The sequence below is a fragment of the Sorex araneus genome, chromosome 5 (genome assembly GCF_027595985.1).
Source record: "Sorex araneus isolate mSorAra2 chromosome 5, mSorAra2.pri, whole genome shotgun sequence".
Lineage (NCBI taxonomy): Eukaryota > Metazoa > Chordata > Mammalia > Eulipotyphla > Soricidae > Sorex > Sorex araneus.
Genome location: NC_073306.1, coordinates 42,633,134 through 42,654,796, shown reverse-complemented (window position 1 = coordinate 42,654,796; position 21,663 = coordinate 42,633,134). Strand labels below are relative to the sequence as shown.

The window sequence follows — 21,663 nt, the reverse complement described above, 5'->3', positions numbered from 1 at the left end:
TAAGAAAACCAATGCAAAAATTTATATTTTATTTGAATTCAAAAAATTTAAAATTGCTTTCAAATTCAGGAAAGTATCATAATGCGGGAGCCCCAGGGGAAGCCTCATATACAGAGACAGATAAATTAAATGTATATACTGCAGACAAGCCAAGAAGGTATGTAGATTACATATTTACAGCACTTGATGTTTTCTGAAAACCATATTTATACATTTTATTACATTTACAAAAAAGGCTTCCACTACCATTTACCTACAATAATGAAAAAAAATTTACACCTTTTCTCTCTCTCTTTTTTTGGTACTGTACAAACTTTGTGTAATAAAAATATATCTCTGTACAAAAAATTTTTTTTGTTTTGTTTTTAGATTTCCTTTTTTTTTTTTTTTCTCCCTCATAGGATGGTGGTGAGTGGGTGTGTGGTGGAGATGGTAGATGAAGGGCCTGATTTGTCCCGCTCCTTCCCCGGCCTCTGGGGGGTGGAGAGTGAAGGCCAGGGGAGGTGCCGGGGGACCCAGGTTAGGGTGATGGGCTCCTGTCAGCACGTGCCATCTCCGAGGACCTCACTTGGGGCCCCAGGGGAGGCGGGCAGGCAGCCTGGAGGAATCCGTGGGGGTCAGCGGGTGTGGAAAGAGGAGGAAGGGAGCAGCCCAAGAACTTCCTGTGTCTGTTTCTGTGGAAAGATCGAGAATGGGCGTGTGGGCCTGTCTGGATGGGCCCCTCCTGCCCGGCCAGAGAGGCTGCCACCCAGGGCACAGATGGGCAGCAGTGGACTCCCACCACGACGGGGCCTGCTAGCAGGACACGGACCTACCACCTGACTCTGACCAACCTTCATAGGACGTTTTCATGGTGACATGGACACGGACTCTGAGGCACACAGGCACAGAGGGGGGGCTCTGACCCCAGCAGTCCTCGAGTTCACCACTCGAAGCACAGTCACACTCCAAATGAACCCAACCCGCTTGCGGGGAGCCGGAGTGGGTGGGTCTTCATTTGCTCCACTCTTTCCATCGAGGCTCTCTATGGTGGGATGTCGAGGGGCCGTGGGGGCTGGGTTCTGCCCTACACTGCCTTGGACAGGGCAAACACAATTCCAAGAGGACGCTCGGGTTCTCAGCGGGACCTGTCAGCCCAGGCCCTGGTGTGCATGAGACCCATCCCTGGTCCCCACACTGGGGCCCTTGCCAGGCTGAGCTTTCTACAGCTGCTGACCAGGTCTTTGGAGTGAGGTGGATCTGGGCTAGTACCTTGATTCTGTTTTCCTCATCGAGAGAGTGGGAATAATGATTCCTGACACTAGTTGTTGCCGAAGTCTAGAAATGACCTACCTGGAGTGTCAGCCGCAGGGGAGAGATTCAACATCTGAGAGCTGTGATGTTTTTGGACACTGGGGTACACTAATACCCCCGCACCTCCTCCCAGCACTTCCTGATGCCAGGCCACTGGGCATCCTTGTCAGGGCCACACACTTACACTCTGACCTCCCACCTCTTCTTTTTCCTTCCCAAGGCTGCCAGGGCCCAGAATGGATCTTTAATTCCCTAAGTTTCTAATGCAGTGTTATGCTAAAAAAAAAAAAATTCCAAATTTCCTAAGGATTGTTTTTTCTGTCCCTGGGGTAACCTTGCCATCATTTTTCAGGAGAAGCCGTCCGTTTGCAGACCCTCGGCGCACGCAGGTGTGTGGTTCACGGCCCAAGCTGCCACCTCCTCTTCGCCTCTTCTCTGATGTGTGGGAAGCCGGGTGCAGGGCACCTTCTCTATAAGGAAGCTCCCATAGGTTCTGCCTCAGGACTCAGTGAAGAAGGGTGTGTGTGTGTTTGTGTGTGTGTGTGCATATGTGTGCCCAGGCTCATGCACACTCACGAGGACATCCACGAAATGCTCTGTGATTTTGAATCCATAAGCTTTCTGCCCCCTCAGGAGCCCCTCCGTCCCAACTGTTCAAAGTTGGGTCCCAGTGGGGGTTCTTTCCCGGGCGGCGGGTGCAGATGATGGCCAGGCGAGGGCCCAAGTCTCATCAGGAGCAGACACAGGTGAAGAGAGACGAGGATGGGCACTGGGCACTGGGCTCAGGGGCGCTGGTGTCCTGGCCCCTGGAGAAAACTGGGGACAGAAGATCACACAGGGGTTGTGAAAACAGACATCAGAAAAAAGAGGTGGGGGGTGGGGAAGGATGGGGGCAGCAGAAAGCAACAGAAAGGAGGCACAGCAAGGAAGGAAGGGGAGCGGCTAAGAACACTGGCCTCACTCTCTCTCTCTCTCTCTCTCTCTCTCTCTCTCTCTCTCTCTCTCTCTCTCTCTCTCTCTCTCTCTGAGTTTTCTGCTGTGCAAATAAAAGTGGGCAGAGATAGGGAATCACACGGGAGAATAGCGCCTTTCCCATCTCTCTCCTGGCAGAACTCACCTTTGCACGAGACACAGGAGACCTAGTATCTAGTATCAAGGAGGTTGGCCATAGTACTCTGGGGGACTTAGGAAAATATTAATATTAAACTTAACATTTTTAGTTTCTTTAAAAATCAGAACAACATGCTCATAAAATGGACATGTAATAACCAATCCATCCTGGGCCATATGAATCTTTATAACCTCATAGGTATAAAGAATTCTTACTTTTTTTTTAGAGGAAGGGATCTCTGAGTCCTAGCAGCCTTCCTCCTCTGCACCTTCTCACTACCTCCCACCCCACTACCCCAGGCCTCAGTGATCCCTTGGGTGCAGGCCTGAACCTCACCCACCCTCCTTGGAGAGCACTGGGGTGCATCACCTAATCACATGGTTAAATTTCAAATGGATGAAGCTGTTCAGGGGATGGTGGGGCACCAGGACAGGTGTAGAATGCAAGGGTGATGGTGCCAGAGATTCCTGGGCCATTCTGGCAGTGCTGGTGGGTGTGGTGTGGGGTGCCAGGGATTGAACTAAATGCCCAGCATGTACCCTGACTGCTGTGCTATTTCCCTACTCCATTCAGGTGGTATTTATTTTTACACATTTCCTTCCCGAGCAAAGCGATTGGTTCTCTGTGTGCCAGCTCTGGACAGGGGAGTGGTTTTGCCAGAGAGCTGGGGAACCACTGGATGCTGGTGAGGGGTGGCCCGGAGGCTGTTGAGACTTGGGAGACACCTGACTCCAAGAGGTGCAAGCATGGAGCACAGAGGCACCTGCACCCTCAGAGCTGAGACGGGATGCAGGTGGAGATCTGTGTGTGTGTGTGTGTGTGTGTGTGTGTGTGTGTGTGTGTGTGTGTGTGTGTGTGTTTAGGGTCATCCCTGAATACTGAACATGAAAGCCTGATTGATGCCATCAGAAAAGCTTTGACTTTTTCTTTCCTGCTTCCTATTCTGAGAATATTCTAGAAAATTTCCTTTATGTTCTAAGAAAAAAGATAAGAAGAGAGAGATAGAATATAATTTTGAATTTTTTTTTTTGCATATTAAAATGGTCCTGCTGGGAGAATTTCTCCTTTCTCTTTAAATATTTGTTTTGAATAGAGATAAGAGGAGGAGGAAAAGGTAATAACTTAATTGTTTGTGTTCAATTGTGGCCTCTATATATTCTGAAAACACTTTTATGCCTCTTCATGTGTAAGTCATCTTAATACCTACAATTTTCAAATCTGATGTAAGCACAGGAAATGATCTGGAGGGAAAATATGGATGCAAGAGGGAAGGAGAACGTGGGTGGAGGCAACAGGTTTGAGACTGGGACAGAACTTCCATGTTGGCCCTGTGTGACCTGGTACTTGCCGGGGGCTGGGACAGTCTCCCGGAGCTGCTTGCGGGTGAGATGAAGCAGTGTGGTTGGGAACTAGGTGAGGCGAGAGCTGAAGGTGTTCTCCTTTCGCTTCTACTCTCTGGGCATCTTTTGTCCTCACGCCCCGGGATAAGTCCAGTCTTCTCACCCTGGCCCACAGCTGCCTTTTTTCCCCTTCCAGGTACTGCCATGTTTATCCAGCCAGGAAGACTCACACAAGGCCAGCCCCAGGGAAGTGGGGGTTGCCCAAGTTCTGGGGTATGGCCCAGGGCCCACTGTTTGGCTCTTTTGGTCTCTCTTGAAATTTCCACTTTTGGGGTTGGGACTGGCTGTGGCTCTTCTCCCTGGAATCCTTGGGCCCCCCTGGCTGTCTGTCTGAAGTAGGTCGGGTCCCTGAGGGAAGGAGCTGCCATTCTCGGAAATGGGGGTCTGTGGGTAAGGACACAGTTCTCAGCGGGGTACAACTTAGATATATTCCTGAAGATTCTCAGCTCCCAGATGTCTGTGTTGGGGATGGGAGAGACAAGACTGGTCAGATCCCACCCATCTAGATGTCACTGTGAAGGTAACTTTTAGACACGAGTGACATTTCAGTCAGCACACTTTAAGTCAAGCTGATCTTCCTCCTTAATGAGGTGGCCTGGTCTCGTCAGTTGAAGACCAAAGCCAGAGATCCCCTGAAGAACAAGAAGTTCTGTCTTTGGACTCGGGATTTCCGCATGAGTCTCTGATGGGCTTCCTATTTTTCCAGAATGTGCTGTGGATGACAACCATGTTAGCCAATTCTTTAAATGTTTCCTCCCCAACTCTCTCTCTGTCTCTTTCTGTCTCTCTCTCTGTTGATTTCCCCATGAGACATACATGCATCTGGCAGGAGTATAGGTCACACACAGTACCGTCAGAGGGAGAGGCGAAGGGGACCAAGAGCGATGTGTATAGCTGTACAATTGTTGTGTCTACATCTCTCTCAGCAGAGCCTCAGACACTGCTTGGATATTTTGCTGGAAGTGGTGTGTGAGCTCTCTCAGGCTGCCTGGGATGGGATCCTGACACGGCTGCATAGTAGCTGCATCATCTTGGCCAAGTTTCTCTTTGTAATGGCATAATGCCAGAGCCTCCCTTCCAGGTGGTGAGCAGTGCCCAGCACAGTGGTTGGCACACCATAGCACTCAGCACACACTCCTCTAGCTGAGGTAGGTGCATATGTGTGAGTCAGTGTGTGTGTGTGTGTGTGTGTGTGTATGTGTGCATATGAATATGTGTGTCATTGTGGGTGGGAGGATGCAGATGTTTGAGTGTGTGTATGAAAGTGTGTGTGGATATGTGAGCCACTGTGTGTGAGTATGTGTGTTTGAGTGTGTGTATGTGTGATTGTGTACATATGTCTCTCTGTCTAGACTGTATGTAAGAGTGTAAGCCTATGGGAATGTGTTCTGTGTGTCTTTGAGAATATGTATGAGTGTGTGTGTGAATGTGTATTATGCATCTGTGTGTCTGTGCACAAGTGTGTGCATGTGCATGAATCTGTGTGTCAGTATGACAATTTGTGTGAATGTGTCTGTGTGAGAATGTGTGATTGTGCAAACTTGTGTGATGAGTGTGTGTGTCTGTGGGGTGTGAAAATGTGTGAGTGTGCCTGTTTGAGTGTGAGAGCATGAGTGTGCCTGTGCGAGTGAGAGAACATGTGTGTGTGTGTGTCTGTGTGGGTGTGAGAACGTGTGAGTGTAGCCTGTGTGAGTGTGAGAACATTTAAATGTGAGAACATGTGAGAATGCCTGTGTGTGAGAATGTGTGTGTGAATGTGCCTATGTGAGAATGTGAGTGTGAGAGCGTGTGAGTGTGGGAGCATGTGAGTGTGCCTGTGTGAGTGTAGGAATGTGTGCGTGTGGGAGTGTGAGTGTGCCTGTGTAAGTGTAGGAATGTGTGCGTGTGGGAGCATGTGAGTGTGCCTGTGTGAGTGTAGGAATGTGTGCGTGTGGGAGCATGTGAGTGTGCCTGTGTGAGTGTGGGAGCGTGTGAGTGTGCCAGCGTGTGAGTGTGCCTGTGTGAGTGTGGGAATGTGTGCGTGTGGGAGCATGTGTGTGCCTGTGTGAGTGTGGGAGCGTGAGTGTGCCAGCGTGTGAGTGTGCCTGTGTGAGTGTGGGAATGTGTGCGTGTGGGAGCATGTGAGTGTGCCTGTGTGAGTGTGGGAATGTGTGCGTGTGGGAGCGTGTGAGTGTGCCTGTGTGAGTGTGGGAGCGTGTGAGTGTGCCTGTGTGAGTGTGGGAATGTGTGCGTGTGGGAGCGTGTGAGTGTGCCTGTGTGAGTGTGGGAGCGTGTGAGTGTGCCTGTGTGAGTGTGCCAGCGTGTGAGTGTGCCTGTGTGAGTGTGGGAATGTGTGCGTGTGGGAGCATGTGAGTGTGCCTGTGTGAGTGTAGGAATGTGTGCGTGTGGGAGCATGTGAGTGTGCCTGTGTGAGTGTGGGAGCGTGTGAATGTGCCTGTGTGAGTGTGGGAATGTGTGTGTGGGGCTGGTGGGGGGTTCTCCGAGCCCAGGGTGAGTCTCACCGGCTGCCGGAGGCGGGGCTCTGTGCGGCGGTGGCAGCCAGGCCGGGGGCTATACGGCGGTACACACGGTGCTGACGGTGAACTCGGCCTCGGAGGCCATGATGTCTGTGGGCTGGATGTTCCGGTCGTACATTGGGTTCTCAAACGTGGCCCGGACGCTGGTGTTCTCGTGGCCGGCATAGCCGTTGAATGGAACTTTGGGTCTTCTCCTGGAAAGGCGGGAGAGCGGCCAGACATGAGGGGGAGAGAGAGAGGCCCTAGCCCGTGTCGGTGCCTTCCCCAACACTCACCTGTGTTTGTAGAGATACAGCACAAAGCCAGCGATGATGAGGGCGATGAAAGGCACCAGGATGGCAGCTGCCACGGAGCTGCTGTTGGATGCAAAGTGGCGGCCGATGGACTCGGAGTCAGACTCCAGCAGCCGGAGGTCTACAAAGTCCCAGAGCACACAGTCAGGCCCCAGACACGGCAGAGGGCACGCGGGGTGGGCATGTGAGAGGGCACGGAGGCCGGGGCGTGGACGCCGCCTTCTCCCACTCAGCTGGGAGAGGTCTGGGGGCCCAGAGCGCCCACCTCTCTGTGGGTTCTGTTTGTGGGAGAAGCCACAGCAGGCTTAGAAGAAAACCCCAAGCACAGCCGTGGAAGTGTGTGAGCTGCCCTTGGCCCCTGCAGCCTCCCGCCAGGTGGCACCTCACAGGGCAGCCACAGCAGAAACTAGGACAAGGGCACTGAGGTAGAAGGTGGGGTGCCGAGCTTCTCCTTGGCCCCCCACAGAGAGACTCAGGGCTCAAACAACCAAGACACTGTGGCTCCCCCTGAACTGCCCCCACCCCCATTAGGATATAGCATCAGGTTGGGGCCTCAGGGGATGTCTCTGCATCCGGGGAAGAAGCTGTGAAGCCAGAATAGAAATTGGTGTCCTGGGGTCTCTTGGTGCACTCGGCTGATGGCGATCTGTCTGAGAAGGTGAGGGGTCATGAATGGCCAGGTGGGTGATCCTAGAACTGGGCAGCTGAATGGGAACAAGTCAGGGAGGCAGAGTCTTTCCTGAAGGTCCGAGGGGTGGGGTGAGCAAGTGACTCTCAGGGCCCCTCGGTGGGACTACAGGGTCATCCCCTCAGAGCTGGATGGGGTGGCCCACTCTCAGGGCTGGGCCGGGGGTTAAGGCTGCCTCAAGGGGCACCCCCGAGAGCCCCTCTGAATGCTGAAGGATGCCTGACAGCATATTGGATAGTCCTTCGGGTTGGAGGGGGGGTTGTATTTGAGACCTCAGTATCTGTCATGTGGGGGTCTCCACCCAAGAGCGCAGCAAGAACCTGTTCAAAGCTGAGCACTGTGCCCAGGGGCTTGCTTCCTGGGAGGAAGTGCAGAGCTTTGAGTGGCTCCCGTCTCTGCCTGCTTGAACCCCACCAGCCCCCACTCCCACCCCCCGTCAGTGCTCCACCAGGGACAAATGCTCGTTACCAAGTCTTTGGAAGCCGAACTGCCCGAAGCCCTGGGCTCTGACAGAGCCTTGGTACACGAAGGTGCCTCCGGAGGACTCTGAGGAGACCTGTGATGGTGGGGACAGAGACAGGAAGCTGGGACCATCCAGAAGGAGCCAGAACACATGCTGTCATGCCAGAAACCACGCAGAGGCCCATGTGGCCCAACACACATGTGTCTCCCAGAGACCCTGCTGCCTGGACAGACGTGATAGTGCACACCAGGCCTGGAAAGAGTGTGGTCAGCATCCCGAGCTCCAAGGGGCTTAGGAGTCTGGTAAGAGACGTCTCTTACTTTCTAGAGACCCAACCCTGCTGTTGGTCTGTGCCTCAATTTCTTATCTGCGAGAAGGGAATAGTGTTGGTAATTCGGTCCTGCAGCAGCTGTGAGGACGAACCGTGTGCATTCAGACCAGTGTGGGCCCTGCCTGCACTCACGGCCCGAGTGGATCAGCCCATTGGAGATGGCATCACCGTCCCATTCAGGTGTTCGTTTTGTTGTTGTTTGATTCGGGGCCACACCCTGTGGCTCTCAGGGCTTACTCCTGGCTCTGAGCTCAGGGATCACTCCTCGTGCGGTTTGGGGGACCATATGGATTGTTGGGGATCTAACCCAGATTGGCAGCATGCAAGATAAGGGCCCTACCCTCTGTACGATTGCTCTGGCCCCATGCTGTTAAGATTTTAGCAGGCTGAGGGGGTCTGGGGACACATGCTTTGCTGTTTCTTTTGCTCTTGCCTCCATGATATGCACGGGATAGACAGAGGTGCCCACAGTGCAGGCTGTGGACTGTTCAGCGCAGAGCATGCACTGAGGATGCTTGAATTACTAGTGTAGCTTCTGCCTCATGTTCCCTCCCCAGGGGGGAGCCCTCTGTCTGCTGTGCTCTGTGCCCGCCTACCCCCCCCCCCCCACACACAGGGTCTCCAATGCACCACGTGTGTCTCTTGAGGAGTCCCTGCAGCTGCCCCATACGCTCCAGAGCTTCTTTTCCTTCCAGCCTCTGGGCCTGCACTTCTAGCTCCTTCTCTGTCCTCAGGTTTCACTTCAGGCTGCGCTCAGGGAGCCCTATGGGGTGCAGGGTTCGAACCCAGCTTGGCCAAATGCAAGGCAAGAACCCTGCTCTCTGTTTTTTTTTTTTTTGTTTTGTTTTTGTTTTTTGCTTTTTGGGTCTCACCCAGCGATGCACAGGGGTTACTCCTGGCTTTGCACTCAGGAGTTACTCCTGGCGGTGCTCAGGGGACCATATGGGATGCTGGGGATCGAACCCGGGTCGGCCGCGTGCAAGGCAAACGCCCTACCCGCTGTGCTATCGCTCCAGCCCCCTAACCCTGCTCTCTGTACTGTTGCTCAGGACCCCCACCTCTCCCGGCTTGTATCCTTGCTTTCTCCCTCTGGCAGCCCTCCCAGGAGAGGGCTCTGCCGTCCCGGCACAAATCTGATATCGTTCCTTTAGAAGCCAGCAGGACCTAGGTAGCCCAGCGGGGCCTCGGCACTTGGGAGGATATCCTGACCCATCTCTAGAAAGATCACAGTCCTTCCCCTCATCTTGGGCTCCCCCCAGCTGTGCAGAATCACCCACATTCCACACCCTCACCTACGAGCTGATGTCTGTCCTAGTCACTCGCTCTGGCCCTTACCCCTGTGAGCCCTCAATTTGGACTCAGTTTTGAACTGCCAACTACTTGCTTTCTGCTGAAGCAGCAGAAGCTGCTCCATCTTGCTCCGAGGAGCTGACCCCAGGCTCTCAGGCTTCTGGTCCTTTCCGCCTTCCTTCGCCCCATACTTGCTCCCCAGACTTGCTCCCAGTCCTGCACCTACAGCAAATCTCCTGCCAGGTGTTCTGGTGATTCTAGAAATTTCTACTTTCTTCACTCTTCTTCTTGCTTGCCAGTCAACTGAGCACTGGAGGTGGGGCAAAGGCTCAGGGGGGTGAGGGTGAATAAAATTTTGCTGCACTTACATGTCCGTCCAAAGACCAGTGATCATCTTTGAACTTATTCACAAAGATCTCCACAGGGCCCGTGACCTGGTACACCTGGAGGAGGAGGTGGAAATCTTCTTTCTTGTAAATTCCTGGAAGGGGAAAGTTCAGAAGGAATACAGCAAAGGCCTGGGAATGTGAAAATTCAAGCCTGTGGGTCCTGGGTGTGAGTGAGTGGGATTTCCACGGGTGACATTGATATCAACATTTCATCATCAGGGCGAGCTTAGAGTGGCTTGCAAGTTGGGAAGGTCAAAGGCATGACCTTGTATGTAGACAAACCACAGGCTTCTGTCTGTGACCCCAATTTCACAGGCACGTGTGAGGACTAAGTGAATGTGATTTTGTGTATTTGCTGGCTCAGTTAACGCGGGCTCAGCTTTACAGTGCAGTGGGTGCAGGAACACGGGCGGGCACACAGATGTGTGGGAGCATGTTGGCACCCAGGGCCAGTGAGTGAGCAGGAGGACTCGGGTGCATTTGTGTGTGGCTGTGTGTTAATGTGGACATTGATTCACTCATGTGTTCTCTGCCCGTCTTTTTCAACAGACACTTACTTTACAAGATATTTAGGGGCCTGAGCAGTGGTATAGTGGGAAGGGTGTTTGCCTTGCATGTGGTTGACCTGGGTTCGATCCCTAACCCCCCATATGGTCTCCTGAGTCCACCAGGAGTAATTCCTGAGTGCAGAGCCAGGAATAATCACTGAACGTGCTGGGTGTGACCCCAAAAAGTTACCCCAAAGAGATGTATATTGTTTGATTATATAAAAATTGAAAATTGGAGAAAATTTGGAAAATGCAAATATATGTGAAGGGAAAAAAATCACTCTAGAACTCACTGTCAAGGAAAAACTGCAGTTAGTATTTGGGAATTGCTGCTTTTAATTTTTTTCCATATACTTTTTTTCTATTAAAAGCTAGACTAAGTTGGGATTGATGTTGGAACATTGTGAAGCAGGCAGGTCGTTAGGAGGGGTCCCTGCAATGAGTTCTTGGGATATAATAAAACCGAGATTTGAAGGGGTTACCCTGTCACTAGCCCCTAGAAGCAGAAAGTATTATTGCTAGGGCCCATTTGTGGACACAGGAACTGAGACATGATAAAGCTCTACCTGTGGCACTGGCACAGGCCTGAGAAGGCTGGACCTCTGTCCAGCAGGAGCAAGGGACTGAGAGAAGGACATGGAGGAGGACACTCAGAAGTTTCAAACTTTCTCCTTGCACAGACTCTTATCTAGGTATGAGTGTGGTGGCAGTTTGGGAAAAGTTTGTATGAAACTAACTTGGGCAAGGGAAGACTGCGCATGTATGGCCAGCCCATGCTGCCCGTGTCGGTGCTGCCAGGCACATGTTACTGCACACATGCTGCCCACAGCTCCCATCTGAGATGTGGACTCTGTTTCTCAGCACGGCTACCCGCTCTGGGGCGTGGCCCACATCTCCACCTGAGATGTGTACTTTCAGGCTCTCCCCGCCTGAAGCCTGCGTTCTCTCTTGAATCCCCCTCTCTCCCCTCCTAATTCACTTTTCTTTTTTTTTTTTTTTGCTTTTTGGGTCACACCCGGCGATGCACAGGGGTTACTCCTGGCTCTGCACTCAGGAATTATCCCTGGCGGTGCTCAGGGGACCCTATAGGATGCTGGGAATCGATCCCGGGTCAGCCGAGTGCAAGGCAAACGCCCTACCCACTGTGCTATCGCTCCAGCCCCGCTTCCCTCCTTCTTCAAAGTCTCTAAATAAAAGCTACTTTGCCTTATGGTTTGTTTCCCCCTGAAATTCTTTTTCTGTGAGGACAGGGAAACAGACCTGAAGAGCCTGGGCTAGGTCTGTAGCACTGTCGCACTGTCGTCCCATTGTTCATCAATTTGCTCGGGCAGGCACCAGTAGCGTCTCCATTGTAAGACTTGTTGTTACTGTATTTGGCATATCAAATATGCCACGGGGAGCTTGCCGGGCTCTGCCACGTGGGCAGGATACTCTCGGTAGCTTGCCGGGCTCTCCGAGAAGGATGGAGGAATGGAACCCGGGTCGGCAGTGTGCAAGGCAAACGCCCTACCTGCTGTGCTATTGCTCCAGCCCAGGCAAGGTTCTAGGACTGACTTTCCTTTTCTGCAAAGAACAATATCTTGCTCCAGCCTGAGTCAACCGCTCCCGGAGAAGCTGGGTGGCAACAATCATCCCCCACCACACAGGACAAGTGGGTGTCAGCTGCGGTTCTGTGGCTGCCTCACGGGGCTGGTGAGATGTGAGGTAGGTGCCGCGCAAAGGCGCATGGCAGACTTATCAGTCCTGTATCTCCCAGGCTCTTCCTGGGGTAACAGGTGGACAGAGAAAAGCTGGAGAGTTTCTCCTCGAGGTTGCTGCCTCTCTCCTCTCCAGTTTGCCCAAGCCACCGGGAAACCTCCACCGAAACAACTGCATGCCCGAAACAACTCTATCATGAACAACTCTACGAATCACCATGTATTAATACAAGAAACAAAAACTAGAATTCAATTTTTTTTTTTTAAATCTCAGTGCTGAGGATTGAACTCAGGGCCTCACACATGCAAGGCAAGTGTTCGGTTGAGCCACATCCCCTCCCTGGAGTCATATTTTAAATGTATATTGAGGCATCATAGTGGGCACATTTATCCCCAGTTTTGAATAACATTTTGTGTAGTGGATGTATTAATTAAAGTATCCATTTATTTATTTTGGGACAATTTTCTATTTCCAGTCCATGTAATACACATAGCATCTGAAATGACATTCATAAATGTTTTATTCCCCTTATAACTATTTCTTATAATAAATGTTCTTATACTATATACTATATAAGTATAATTCATGAGGCCAATCATTTTATGATTCTTGATACCAATCGCCTAGTTGCTTCTGAAACTTTGCTACTTTACACTTTGGAAAGTACTGGAAGGCTGATAGGCACTGAAGTTTAGACTAAAAATCAAACTTTAGTTCAATAAGTTGGAAAAAAAAATTGTAATTCTTTTTCCTAACCACTCAAAAAAAAAAAGTTCTTCTCTTATTTGTTGACTGTACCTTGGCTTCAAAGTTCTCTGTCCCTCCACATTTTTGGCTTTGCTTTTAGCTCTCTGTGCCTTCTTTAATTAGAATAGTCCTTTGTACACTCAATGCTTTCATCTCTGCATTTCCTGTAATGCTTTTCTCAAGTGGACAAAACTTAACAGACACTTTCTCTTCCCCTCTGTCCAGTGGACAAATCTGAGCCTTGGGAGAGGATGTATGAGCATGTATCATGAGACCTGTGACCTCAGGATCTGTGAGCATGAGACCGAGGTGGTGACATAAACGCATTCTTGGGAAGGGCATGCATCTCTCCACCCTCACTACCTCAAGCTTCCGCTGTCTGTCTGCTCCTTACCAGCCAAGTGCAGCTCCACACCGCTGTGGTCAATCATGGTGGCATTGACTTTGCTGTTGGCAACCTGGAAGCTGGTCACTTTGAGCATGGCCGGCTGCTTCTTCCCCTGGTACTCATAGGCTCCTTTCCATAGGGAATTCTTGGCAAAGACATCCCCGGGAACTAGAGAAATGAAGAAACAGAAAGGAAAAGGATTTCCTCATGTGCTGGCAGAATCGAGGCTGCCGACTAACCCTGGGCTGCTCAGTGAGAGGGTTTCCCCTGAGGTCTCACAGAGGGGAATCTAGGGGACTCTGGTCTGTCTCAGGATGTTCGCTGTCTCAGAGTGGATGGGTAGAGGGGGAAGGGAGGAAAGAGTAAAGGAGGGAAGGAAAGAGAGAGAAAGAGAGAGAAAGACAGAGAGAGGGGCGGGGAAAGAGGAGAAAAGGAGATAAAACAAGAAAGGGAGAGAGGAATAAAGGAGAGGAAAAGGAGACTGAGGTTGAAAAAAATAAAGAAAGGGAAAAAGTGAGGAAAGAAAACCAAAATATTTGCAGCACAGTGTCTGGCATCAACATGTTGACAGGAACGGTGGCCAGTGCAGAGTGACCACAATACTGGTCTTGGCTGTTCATTCTGAGTTATTTCATGTGTGCCAGTCAATGCTTCACTGTAGCCACACCTGTAGTCCTGCCAATGGGGCCACTCTGCTTACTTTCAGAGCTAAGGTTGCAGATTGTCTGGCACGCGAAGCCGGGCACACACAACTACATAATGGCTGACAGCCACTCAAATGGCTTATTCAATCTTAAAATAATTTTCTAGAGCAATTTGGATGTTTGATTTTTTTCTTAAAGAAATGTAAATAAAATATGAAGAGATAAAAGTCACTGATCTGAAACATTGGTCAATGGCTCAAACAGAATTCTGAGTCTATTAATGCCAAGTATAGTCTTCTTTCTTGGAACACAACCACGAGAATTTTGGAGAGGTATAAATTTAAGTAAGGAAACGAGAGTCTAATAACTTTTCATTGGTCAAGCCACTGCTATCGTTCCATTCCAGTTCTGAAAGGCACAATTCCTGTGGGGGAGAGAGTTCAAAGGACAGGAGCACGTGTCTGGCCTGGGAGGCCAAGCTGGATCCCCAGTACCACAAGCCCCCAAGCACCACTGGTGTCCTCTGAGCACCACAGTGTCTGAGCAGCCTCGGATCACCATGACTTGAACCCCTAGGTCTGCATAGCTGGGCTGAGTGTCTCTGGGAGTGGCCCCAGGACCCCCTGAGCACTCCTTGGGAGACCCCCACAAATGGAGCCATTGTTAGGAAGCATCCTGGACAGGGCCTTTGCTGTCTGTTCCTGACTACGCTGGTTGGTCCCCCTGGCTTGTCCAGGAAGGACTCTGGGGATCAGTGGCTCCACAGCTCGGGGCTGGAGATGTGTTTCTGGAAGACCATGGCTTCCTCTTTTAGGCGAGACGCCTGTTTCCTTCAGCTCACTCCTGAGGTCTCCCTGGTCTGGGAGCTGGGTGGAGAAATCTATCTGGTTCTACAGCTGGTCTTCGTGCCTTTCCATTAGGCAGCCAGCAAGTCCTTTCTGGGTCACTCAGTAAAGGAAGCAACAGCAGATTCTTTTTTTTTTTTTTTTTTTTTTTTGCTTTTTGGGTCACACCCAGCAATGCACAAGGGTTATTTCTGGCTCTGCACTCAGGAATTACCCCTGGCGGTGCTCAGGGGACCATAAGGGATGCTGGGAATCAAACCTGGGTCGGCCGCGTGCAAGGCAAACGCCCTACCCGCTGTGCTATCACTCCAGCCCCGCAACAGCAGATTCTTGACCCAAGTTACATACCCGAGGCTTGAGTGAGTGGTGGCTCCCGGGCTGTGTTGATGGGTCTCCCGCTGGGCCGGATCTCTGCTGGGGAAAGGGAATAGAAACAGACAGGTTCAGCCCTTAGTTGTCCCTCAGTTGGCCGATTAATGGCTGCCTCTTTGACATTAGTCCAATGAGTTCTTTCTTTTTTTTCTGGCTATACAAAACCCTTTGCTATTTTTACCAGTGGCGGTCATAGGTATTATCAGCGGGTTTTGTTGTCACTGTGGATGATGAAAGGCAACGCTCTGTTTCAGTGAGCAGGAAGGGGAAAAGATGTGCTCTCCCAGGACACAGAGCACCTGAAATGCCCCCTATCAAGGAACCCAGGATGGAAAACCCTGTGCTGGATTCTGTTTTCCCGGTATCCTATACCAGGAGACCTCCCCCATCAGAATGAGTTTCCTAAGCTCTGGTGGGGCTCGAGGCAGCCCTGGGTACTGAGAGGTGTTCCTGAGCAAAGGCAGAGGGAATAGCTCTAGGCCTGACCCACACAGCTGGGTCCAGGTCCATTAGTGCTTGATGAACTAGTGACCTTAACGGGTCACCTCCAAGCTGCCTTCATCTCCTTTCACAATATCTAGGTGCACCAAATTATCACCTTGTACAATTTAAATATATTTCAACTTCATTTGTCTGTAAGTATAATCCTAATATTTATAGCTGGAAAAATGAAATTAATGGGATACTGAAAAAATCCTACTCGACAAGAGAAATAATTTCATTGAAAATGGACCAGAGATTTGAATAGATATACAGATGGCCAATAAACACATGAAATTTTGGTCCATGTCTCTAGTCCTCAGGTTTATGCAAACAAAAATCACAATGCAATACCACTTCATACCTGTTTGGAATGGCTGTACTCAAAAGGATGCAGAATAGCAAGTTGGCAAGGATATGGAATCACTGAGCCTTCTACATTGCTGGTGGGAATGTAAAGGGATGCAGACAGTTTGCAAAACCAGTGTGAGGGTGACTCGGAATGTTACTGGGAGTCACTACTTACTCTTAAATATAAATCCTAGAGAACTGAAAACACACATCCCTGCAAAAACATTTCATAACAGGACTATTCATAATAGCCCCCAAATAGAAACAATTCATAGATCTATCTATGGATAAATAAAGTTTGTAGAGTTGGCAATGAAATGCTACTTGGGTCTAAGAGGGAATGAAATTGTGATATATGCTGTAACATGGATGAACCTTGAAAACTCTGTGGTCCGTGAAATCATCTACAAACAAAATAACAAATGTGACACCTCTCACAGGAGGTACCTGGCACAGACACATTGACAGCCTAGAAAGTGTAACAGAGGCTATTAGGGGCCAGGGGGGAGGGGCAATGGAATACTGTCACTTAACATGTATGGAGTTTCTTTTTGGGGATGGCTAAGAAATTTCTGGAAACAGGTAGTGGTGATTGTGGCACAATATTGTGAATGTACCCAATACAACTGAATTGTGGTCTTAAAAAAAGTCAAAATATTATGAGTCAATTATATCTCCATAAAAAAGAAACGACAAAAACATAAAATGGGAATTTTTATATTCTACAATAATATCTAATAATAAATTCTTAAGACGAAATCTTACATGGCTGCCATATATAAAAACAAGCATTACGTTCTATAAATGAAAGTCACAACAATGAAAATAAAATAATGTCATTAAATTCTGGTTCTGAGAAAAAAAACAACATTATTAAATTTCAGGCTGAATCTAAAGTCTTCTCTCTGAGGTGCTGGGAAGCAAAGAACTTCTAAGCATGAATGCTGAAGTCAGAACATTATCAGCATAGGAATCCCAGCTCTTTCTCTTTCCTAGCTCGTGACCTGTTGTTTCCTCATTTCCTCGGTTTCCTCATCTGTTAAATGGGGACGCGCATAACAGCAGCCATTAATGGTAACTGCGGGTGAGATGAGCTAACATAAGGTCCGTAGAACAATCTGTGGCTGGAGCCTGTTTACGTGCAGGTATAAGGTGACCATTTATTTTTCTTTCTTTTTTTCTTTTTTTTTTGCCTTTTGGGTCACACCTGGTGATGCTCAGGGGTTATTCCTGGCTCTGCACTCAGGAATTACCCCTGGCGGTGCTCAGGGGACCATATAGGATGCTGGAATCGAACCCGGGTTGGCCGCTTGCAAGGCAAACACCTTACCCGCTGTGCTACCGCTCCAGCCCCATAAGATGACCATTTCTAACAGACTTCACTCTGTGCCCCTTTGGGCTGCTGTGGTGTCGTCTTCTAGAGACGTAAGACCTCAGGAAATGAGAAGTGGGGTGCCATTTCCCAAGTCATGCTTCTTTCTTCCCCTCTGTCTGCCTTCACTCAAGCTCAGCCCTCATCCCCTTCGCTCCCCCCACCCCCCAAGACGTCCAGGGGCTGCACTCACCCACGCAGACCGGGGGTTTGCCTGTCCAGCTGCCGTCGGCTTTGCATGTGCGGTGCTCGGAGCCCCCCTTGAGGGAGAAGCCCTCCTGGCAGGAATAGATGAGGGTGTATCCCATGGAGGGCAGGTCGAGGGCCCCGACGTTGGCATGGGTTGGCGTCTCCGGCTGCCTACAGTGATGAGCTGGGGGAGAGGGAAGACGCCGTTGGAGCTGGAGAGTCAGGGCTTTCCTCCTGCCACCCCCTGCTCCTAAACAGACATTCAGCTTTCTTTTTCTGACCCTTTCAAGTTCAACACCCCTCCCCAGCCCTCTAACCCAGTCTTTCTTTTTTTTTTTTTTGGGGGGGGGAGTGCATATTTTTGGGCCATACCCAGTGATGCTCAAGTCTACTCTTTCCTGGCTCTCTGATCAGGAGTGACTCCTGATGGTGTGGGGGGGAATCCTACGTGGGTGCCAGGGATCAAATCAAGTTGGTTAAAGCCACATAGGAGACATGTGCACCAGCTCCTGCACTACGCCCAGTTTTGATGTCTGTATGGAGACATACAGGATGGAGACATGGGGTATTGGCCTCGCAACTCTGGGGGCACCTAAGCTAACAGTACTTTCATGAGAAAAGAGCAAAATCCTGAGCAAAAAAGCCCAAAGCCTTATATCCTGAGTGCTGGGCTGGGAGTTAGTCTTGACTGCCACCTCTTTTCCTTTGCTAACCCCTCTGACCTGCTGTGACATATCAGAGAACTTTTATGTGGAGATACCTTAAGTGTAGCCCCCGCCAGGGTGGGGACCACCCAGAGACCAACACTGGTCTCAGTGAGAAGTTGTGATCACCCCACCTTTCTGAGCGTTTAAGCAGACAGGTAAGACTGTCCAGGTAAGCTGTCTTGGCGGTGCAGAAGGAGCTGGTACTCACGGACACAGTCCGCGGGGGTTCCACTCCAGGTGAGGTTAGGAAGGCAGGTCCTGGTGGTGGAGCCCTGAAGCAGGTAACCTTTGTGACACTGGAAGAGCACTGTGCTCCCAACCTGTGACAAGAAAAGAGACCTGTGACCCCGGCCTTCCAGCAACGCTCACGCCCTATCGTGAGCCGCCGTTCCCCAGACACTGGGTCTCCTTCCCTCTATCTAGGTCTTCCTTCCTCTGCCACACTCTGCCAAGACCGTCCACTGAGCCCGAGGTGGTGGACGGAGGCTGACCCTGACCCAGGAGCCCTGACATCATGCAGGAAGGGCAGGCTGCACTGACCCCATGCCTCCTTCTCCTGTGTAGAGAGCGGGGATGGGCTTTCTGGCCATGGATAACCACTGTGGAAGGTTGGGACCCTCTGAAACGAGCATAGGAGTGAAAGCTTTTTATAAAATATGACCAACTGTGCAATATAGAATGATTGTGTGTGTGTGTGTGTGTGTTTCCTTGATGAAGCTCTAAGTTCCATAAAACTAGAAGACTCATCTTCCTTAAGGACAAGCCCTCCAGAGATGGGACAGTACTTGGCAAGTTTCTGTGGTGTGGGCCCCTTCCTCTCTCCATCAGCACAATTGTTTGGTCACATTCGCCACCAGGAGTCCCTCCCTGGCCCACTGGGCTCTGCTGCCACGCCGATCGGCTTCCTCCACTCCCTCCCCCACTGCACTACACTTGGCCCATGAACAGGGCGGAACTCAAGGGTATCAACCCTAAGTACTGTCAAAAACCCACATAGAACTTTTTTGGTTTTTGGACTGCCCACAGGGACTACACCTGGCTCTGTGCTCAGGAATCACGTTTGGTGCTGTTTGGGGGTTGGGGGACATATGGAATGCTGGAGATCGAACCTGGGTTGGCCATGTGCAAGGCAAGTGCCCTACCCAGTGTACTAACTCTGGCCCCTTCCACATAGAACCTTTCTGGAGGCCTTTGAAGAGTGCGCAGGGCTCAGATGCCACATCAGTGATGTTCGGCCCTGCAGTGTGGGTTGATGGATTAGGCACGTGCTGCTCAGGTGTAACAGTGCTGGGGGTGACAGGGCCACATCTATGGTGTTTGGGAGGGGGGCAGGCGGTTAACAGAGAACCTTGGGCTTCCAGCCTTTTGAGCCTTATGAGTAACCACCCCTTGGCCCCATATGTAGCTTTTCTTTTTTTTTTTTTTTTTCCCCTGGGCCACACTGAGCAGTTCTTAGGGCTACTTCCTGGCGCAGTGCTCAGGGGTTGCTTCCAGCACTGCTCTAGGGACCCTGTGGTGCCAGGGATGCAACGTGGGTTGCCTCATGTAAAGCACATGCTCCAGCCCTTTGGGCAATCTCCCAGGCTGCCAATACATAAGTTTGATTTTCCTCAAACTTATCCTTTGATAGCCAACTGATGACTAGATAGATCAGTGTTACTGATGATAAAAACCACCCATTAACATATTTTGTATGTTCTATGTAGGAGATGCTATATTTTTACAACAAACCAAAAGAGGAAAAAAACAGTTATGGAAATTATAAGAGAAAATGCATTTGTAGTACTTTATTTTTAAAGAGTTTAAATGTTTTATTTTTATGCACAAGTCCCTATTTTTATTTCTTTTCTAAAATTGTTATTTAGGTTTTAAAATTGAATCACAATGAGATACACAGTTTCAAAGCTTTTCATGATTGGATTTCAGTCATATGATGTTCCAACATCCATCCCTTCACACGTGTACAATTCCCAGCACCAATGCCCCCAATTTCCCTCTCATCTCAGCCCCTCACCCACCCCACCGCTATGTCAGGCACTTTTCCTCTCTCTCTCTCTCTCTCTCTCTCTCTCTCTCTCTCTCTCTCTTTCTCCCTTTCTCTTTCCTTTGGGCATTATGGTTTGCAATACAGATAAGTGAAAGGTCATCATGTTTGACCCATTACTTGCTTCTAACGCTCAGTTCTTGTCCAGAGTGATCATTTCCAACTATTATTCTCTATCCTAACTGCTTTACTATATTTCTTCACACCATATATTTATGTATTTAGTTTGAAATTGGCCCAGGAGATTTTGAAATTGGTCCAGGAGATAGTAAGAACTGAGTTAAACAATTAAGGAACCAGCAGACTCTTCCAGGCTGTTAGAGGTAGAGGATATTTCGCCATTCTTCTCCTTCCCCATGAGCATACCTTAGGGAAGGTGACACAGAGGCTTTACCTCAAACAAGGAATCCATTTGGCAGCAGCCTCCCAGGACCAGCCCGCAAGGGAATTTTCTCACCACCCTGACACCCGCTGGTCTACAACCTGTCCACGGATCTTTTTCTATATAACTGCTTCTTGTGACCATCTGGGCGAGATGGTTCTCTAGGATTCGAGTCCACCTGCTTCCAGTCAGCCTGCTTGTTACTAAGAAAGCTCAGTCTTGACTTGGTGACTTATCTCCTGTTTTCCTGTTTTTATTTTGTTTGTTTGTTTTTGGGTCACACCTGGCGATACTCAGGCATTACTCCTGGCTATGCACTCAGGAATTACTCCTAGTGGTGCTCTGGGATGCCGGGGATTAAACCTAGGTCAGCCACATGAAAGACAAGTACCCTACCTGCTGTACTATCACTCTGGCCCCGGTAACTTATCTCTTGATTGCCTGCCCCCTCGAGAAGTGATGGACAGAAAACTTTCCAATTACATGTTTATAAGAAAAGCTGCATACACAGTGTTCCTCCAGATTCAGATGTATACTACTCAGTTTAGAATGCCTGGAGACATCTATTATTTCCAAGAGCAAGTGCCAAAGCAAAGGGGAACTCTTAGTTTCTACTATGCCTAAACTGTACATCTCCAATTTCTTCACTTATATGCAAACGGTACCTCTAATCACCCACTTGTTCAAAGCAAAACCCTGTCATCCTTGAAACCTCGTCATCCTTGATTCCTCTTCTTTCAAACCTCTTCTTTCATCTGGTGGGACAGTGAGTCCTCTTGGTCCTACGTACAGAACACTTTCTGCCACCTGCCTCATTTCTTTGTCCATGTCACTATGCTTGCCTGCCCTTGTCCTCACCTTTCTCTGAGCCGCTTCAACAACATCTTATGTGCTCGGACACTTTCATTCTTGGTCCCTTTTATTCATTCTGTCCTTAGTGAGAATTCCAATCCTGGATCGGATACCCCAGGCATTTAGAATAAAATAGCTAATATTTATCAAGGCCACAGGGTCCTACATGACACATCCCAGATCTCTGTCTCTTCAAAAATTATGGCATAACATTTGACACATACAAAGAGTACATGGAGCACCACCATATAAATTGTTATAATCTAAATA

The 21,663-nt window shown here is 49.7% G+C and overlaps 1 protein-coding gene across 1 annotated transcript in view; it reads right to left on the bottom strand.

The window, feature by feature from the left end:
- Nucleotides 1-21,663, bottom strand: part of CSMD2 (CUB and Sushi multiple domains 2) — a 608,999-nt gene continuing 587,336 nt past the window's right edge. Inside the window, exons 63-71 of the mRNA XM_055138092.1 lie at nucleotides 18,324-18,435; nucleotides 17,413-17,592; nucleotides 14,993-15,055; nucleotides 13,162-13,323; nucleotides 9,754-9,866; nucleotides 7,770-7,857; nucleotides 6,596-6,734; nucleotides 6,306-6,514; nucleotides 1-2,109 (exon numbers count right to left, since the gene is read on the bottom strand). Coding sequence (XP_054994067.1) covers nucleotides 6,355-6,514; nucleotides 6,596-6,734; nucleotides 7,770-7,857; nucleotides 9,754-9,866; nucleotides 13,162-13,323; nucleotides 14,993-15,055; nucleotides 17,413-17,592; nucleotides 18,324-18,435 — 1,017 coding nt within the window. The 3' untranslated portion in view covers nucleotides 1-2,109; nucleotides 6,306-6,354. The remainder of the gene's footprint in view (nucleotides 2,110-6,305; nucleotides 6,515-6,595; nucleotides 6,735-7,769; nucleotides 7,858-9,753; nucleotides 9,867-13,161; nucleotides 13,324-14,992; nucleotides 15,056-17,412; nucleotides 17,593-18,323; nucleotides 18,436-21,663) is intronic.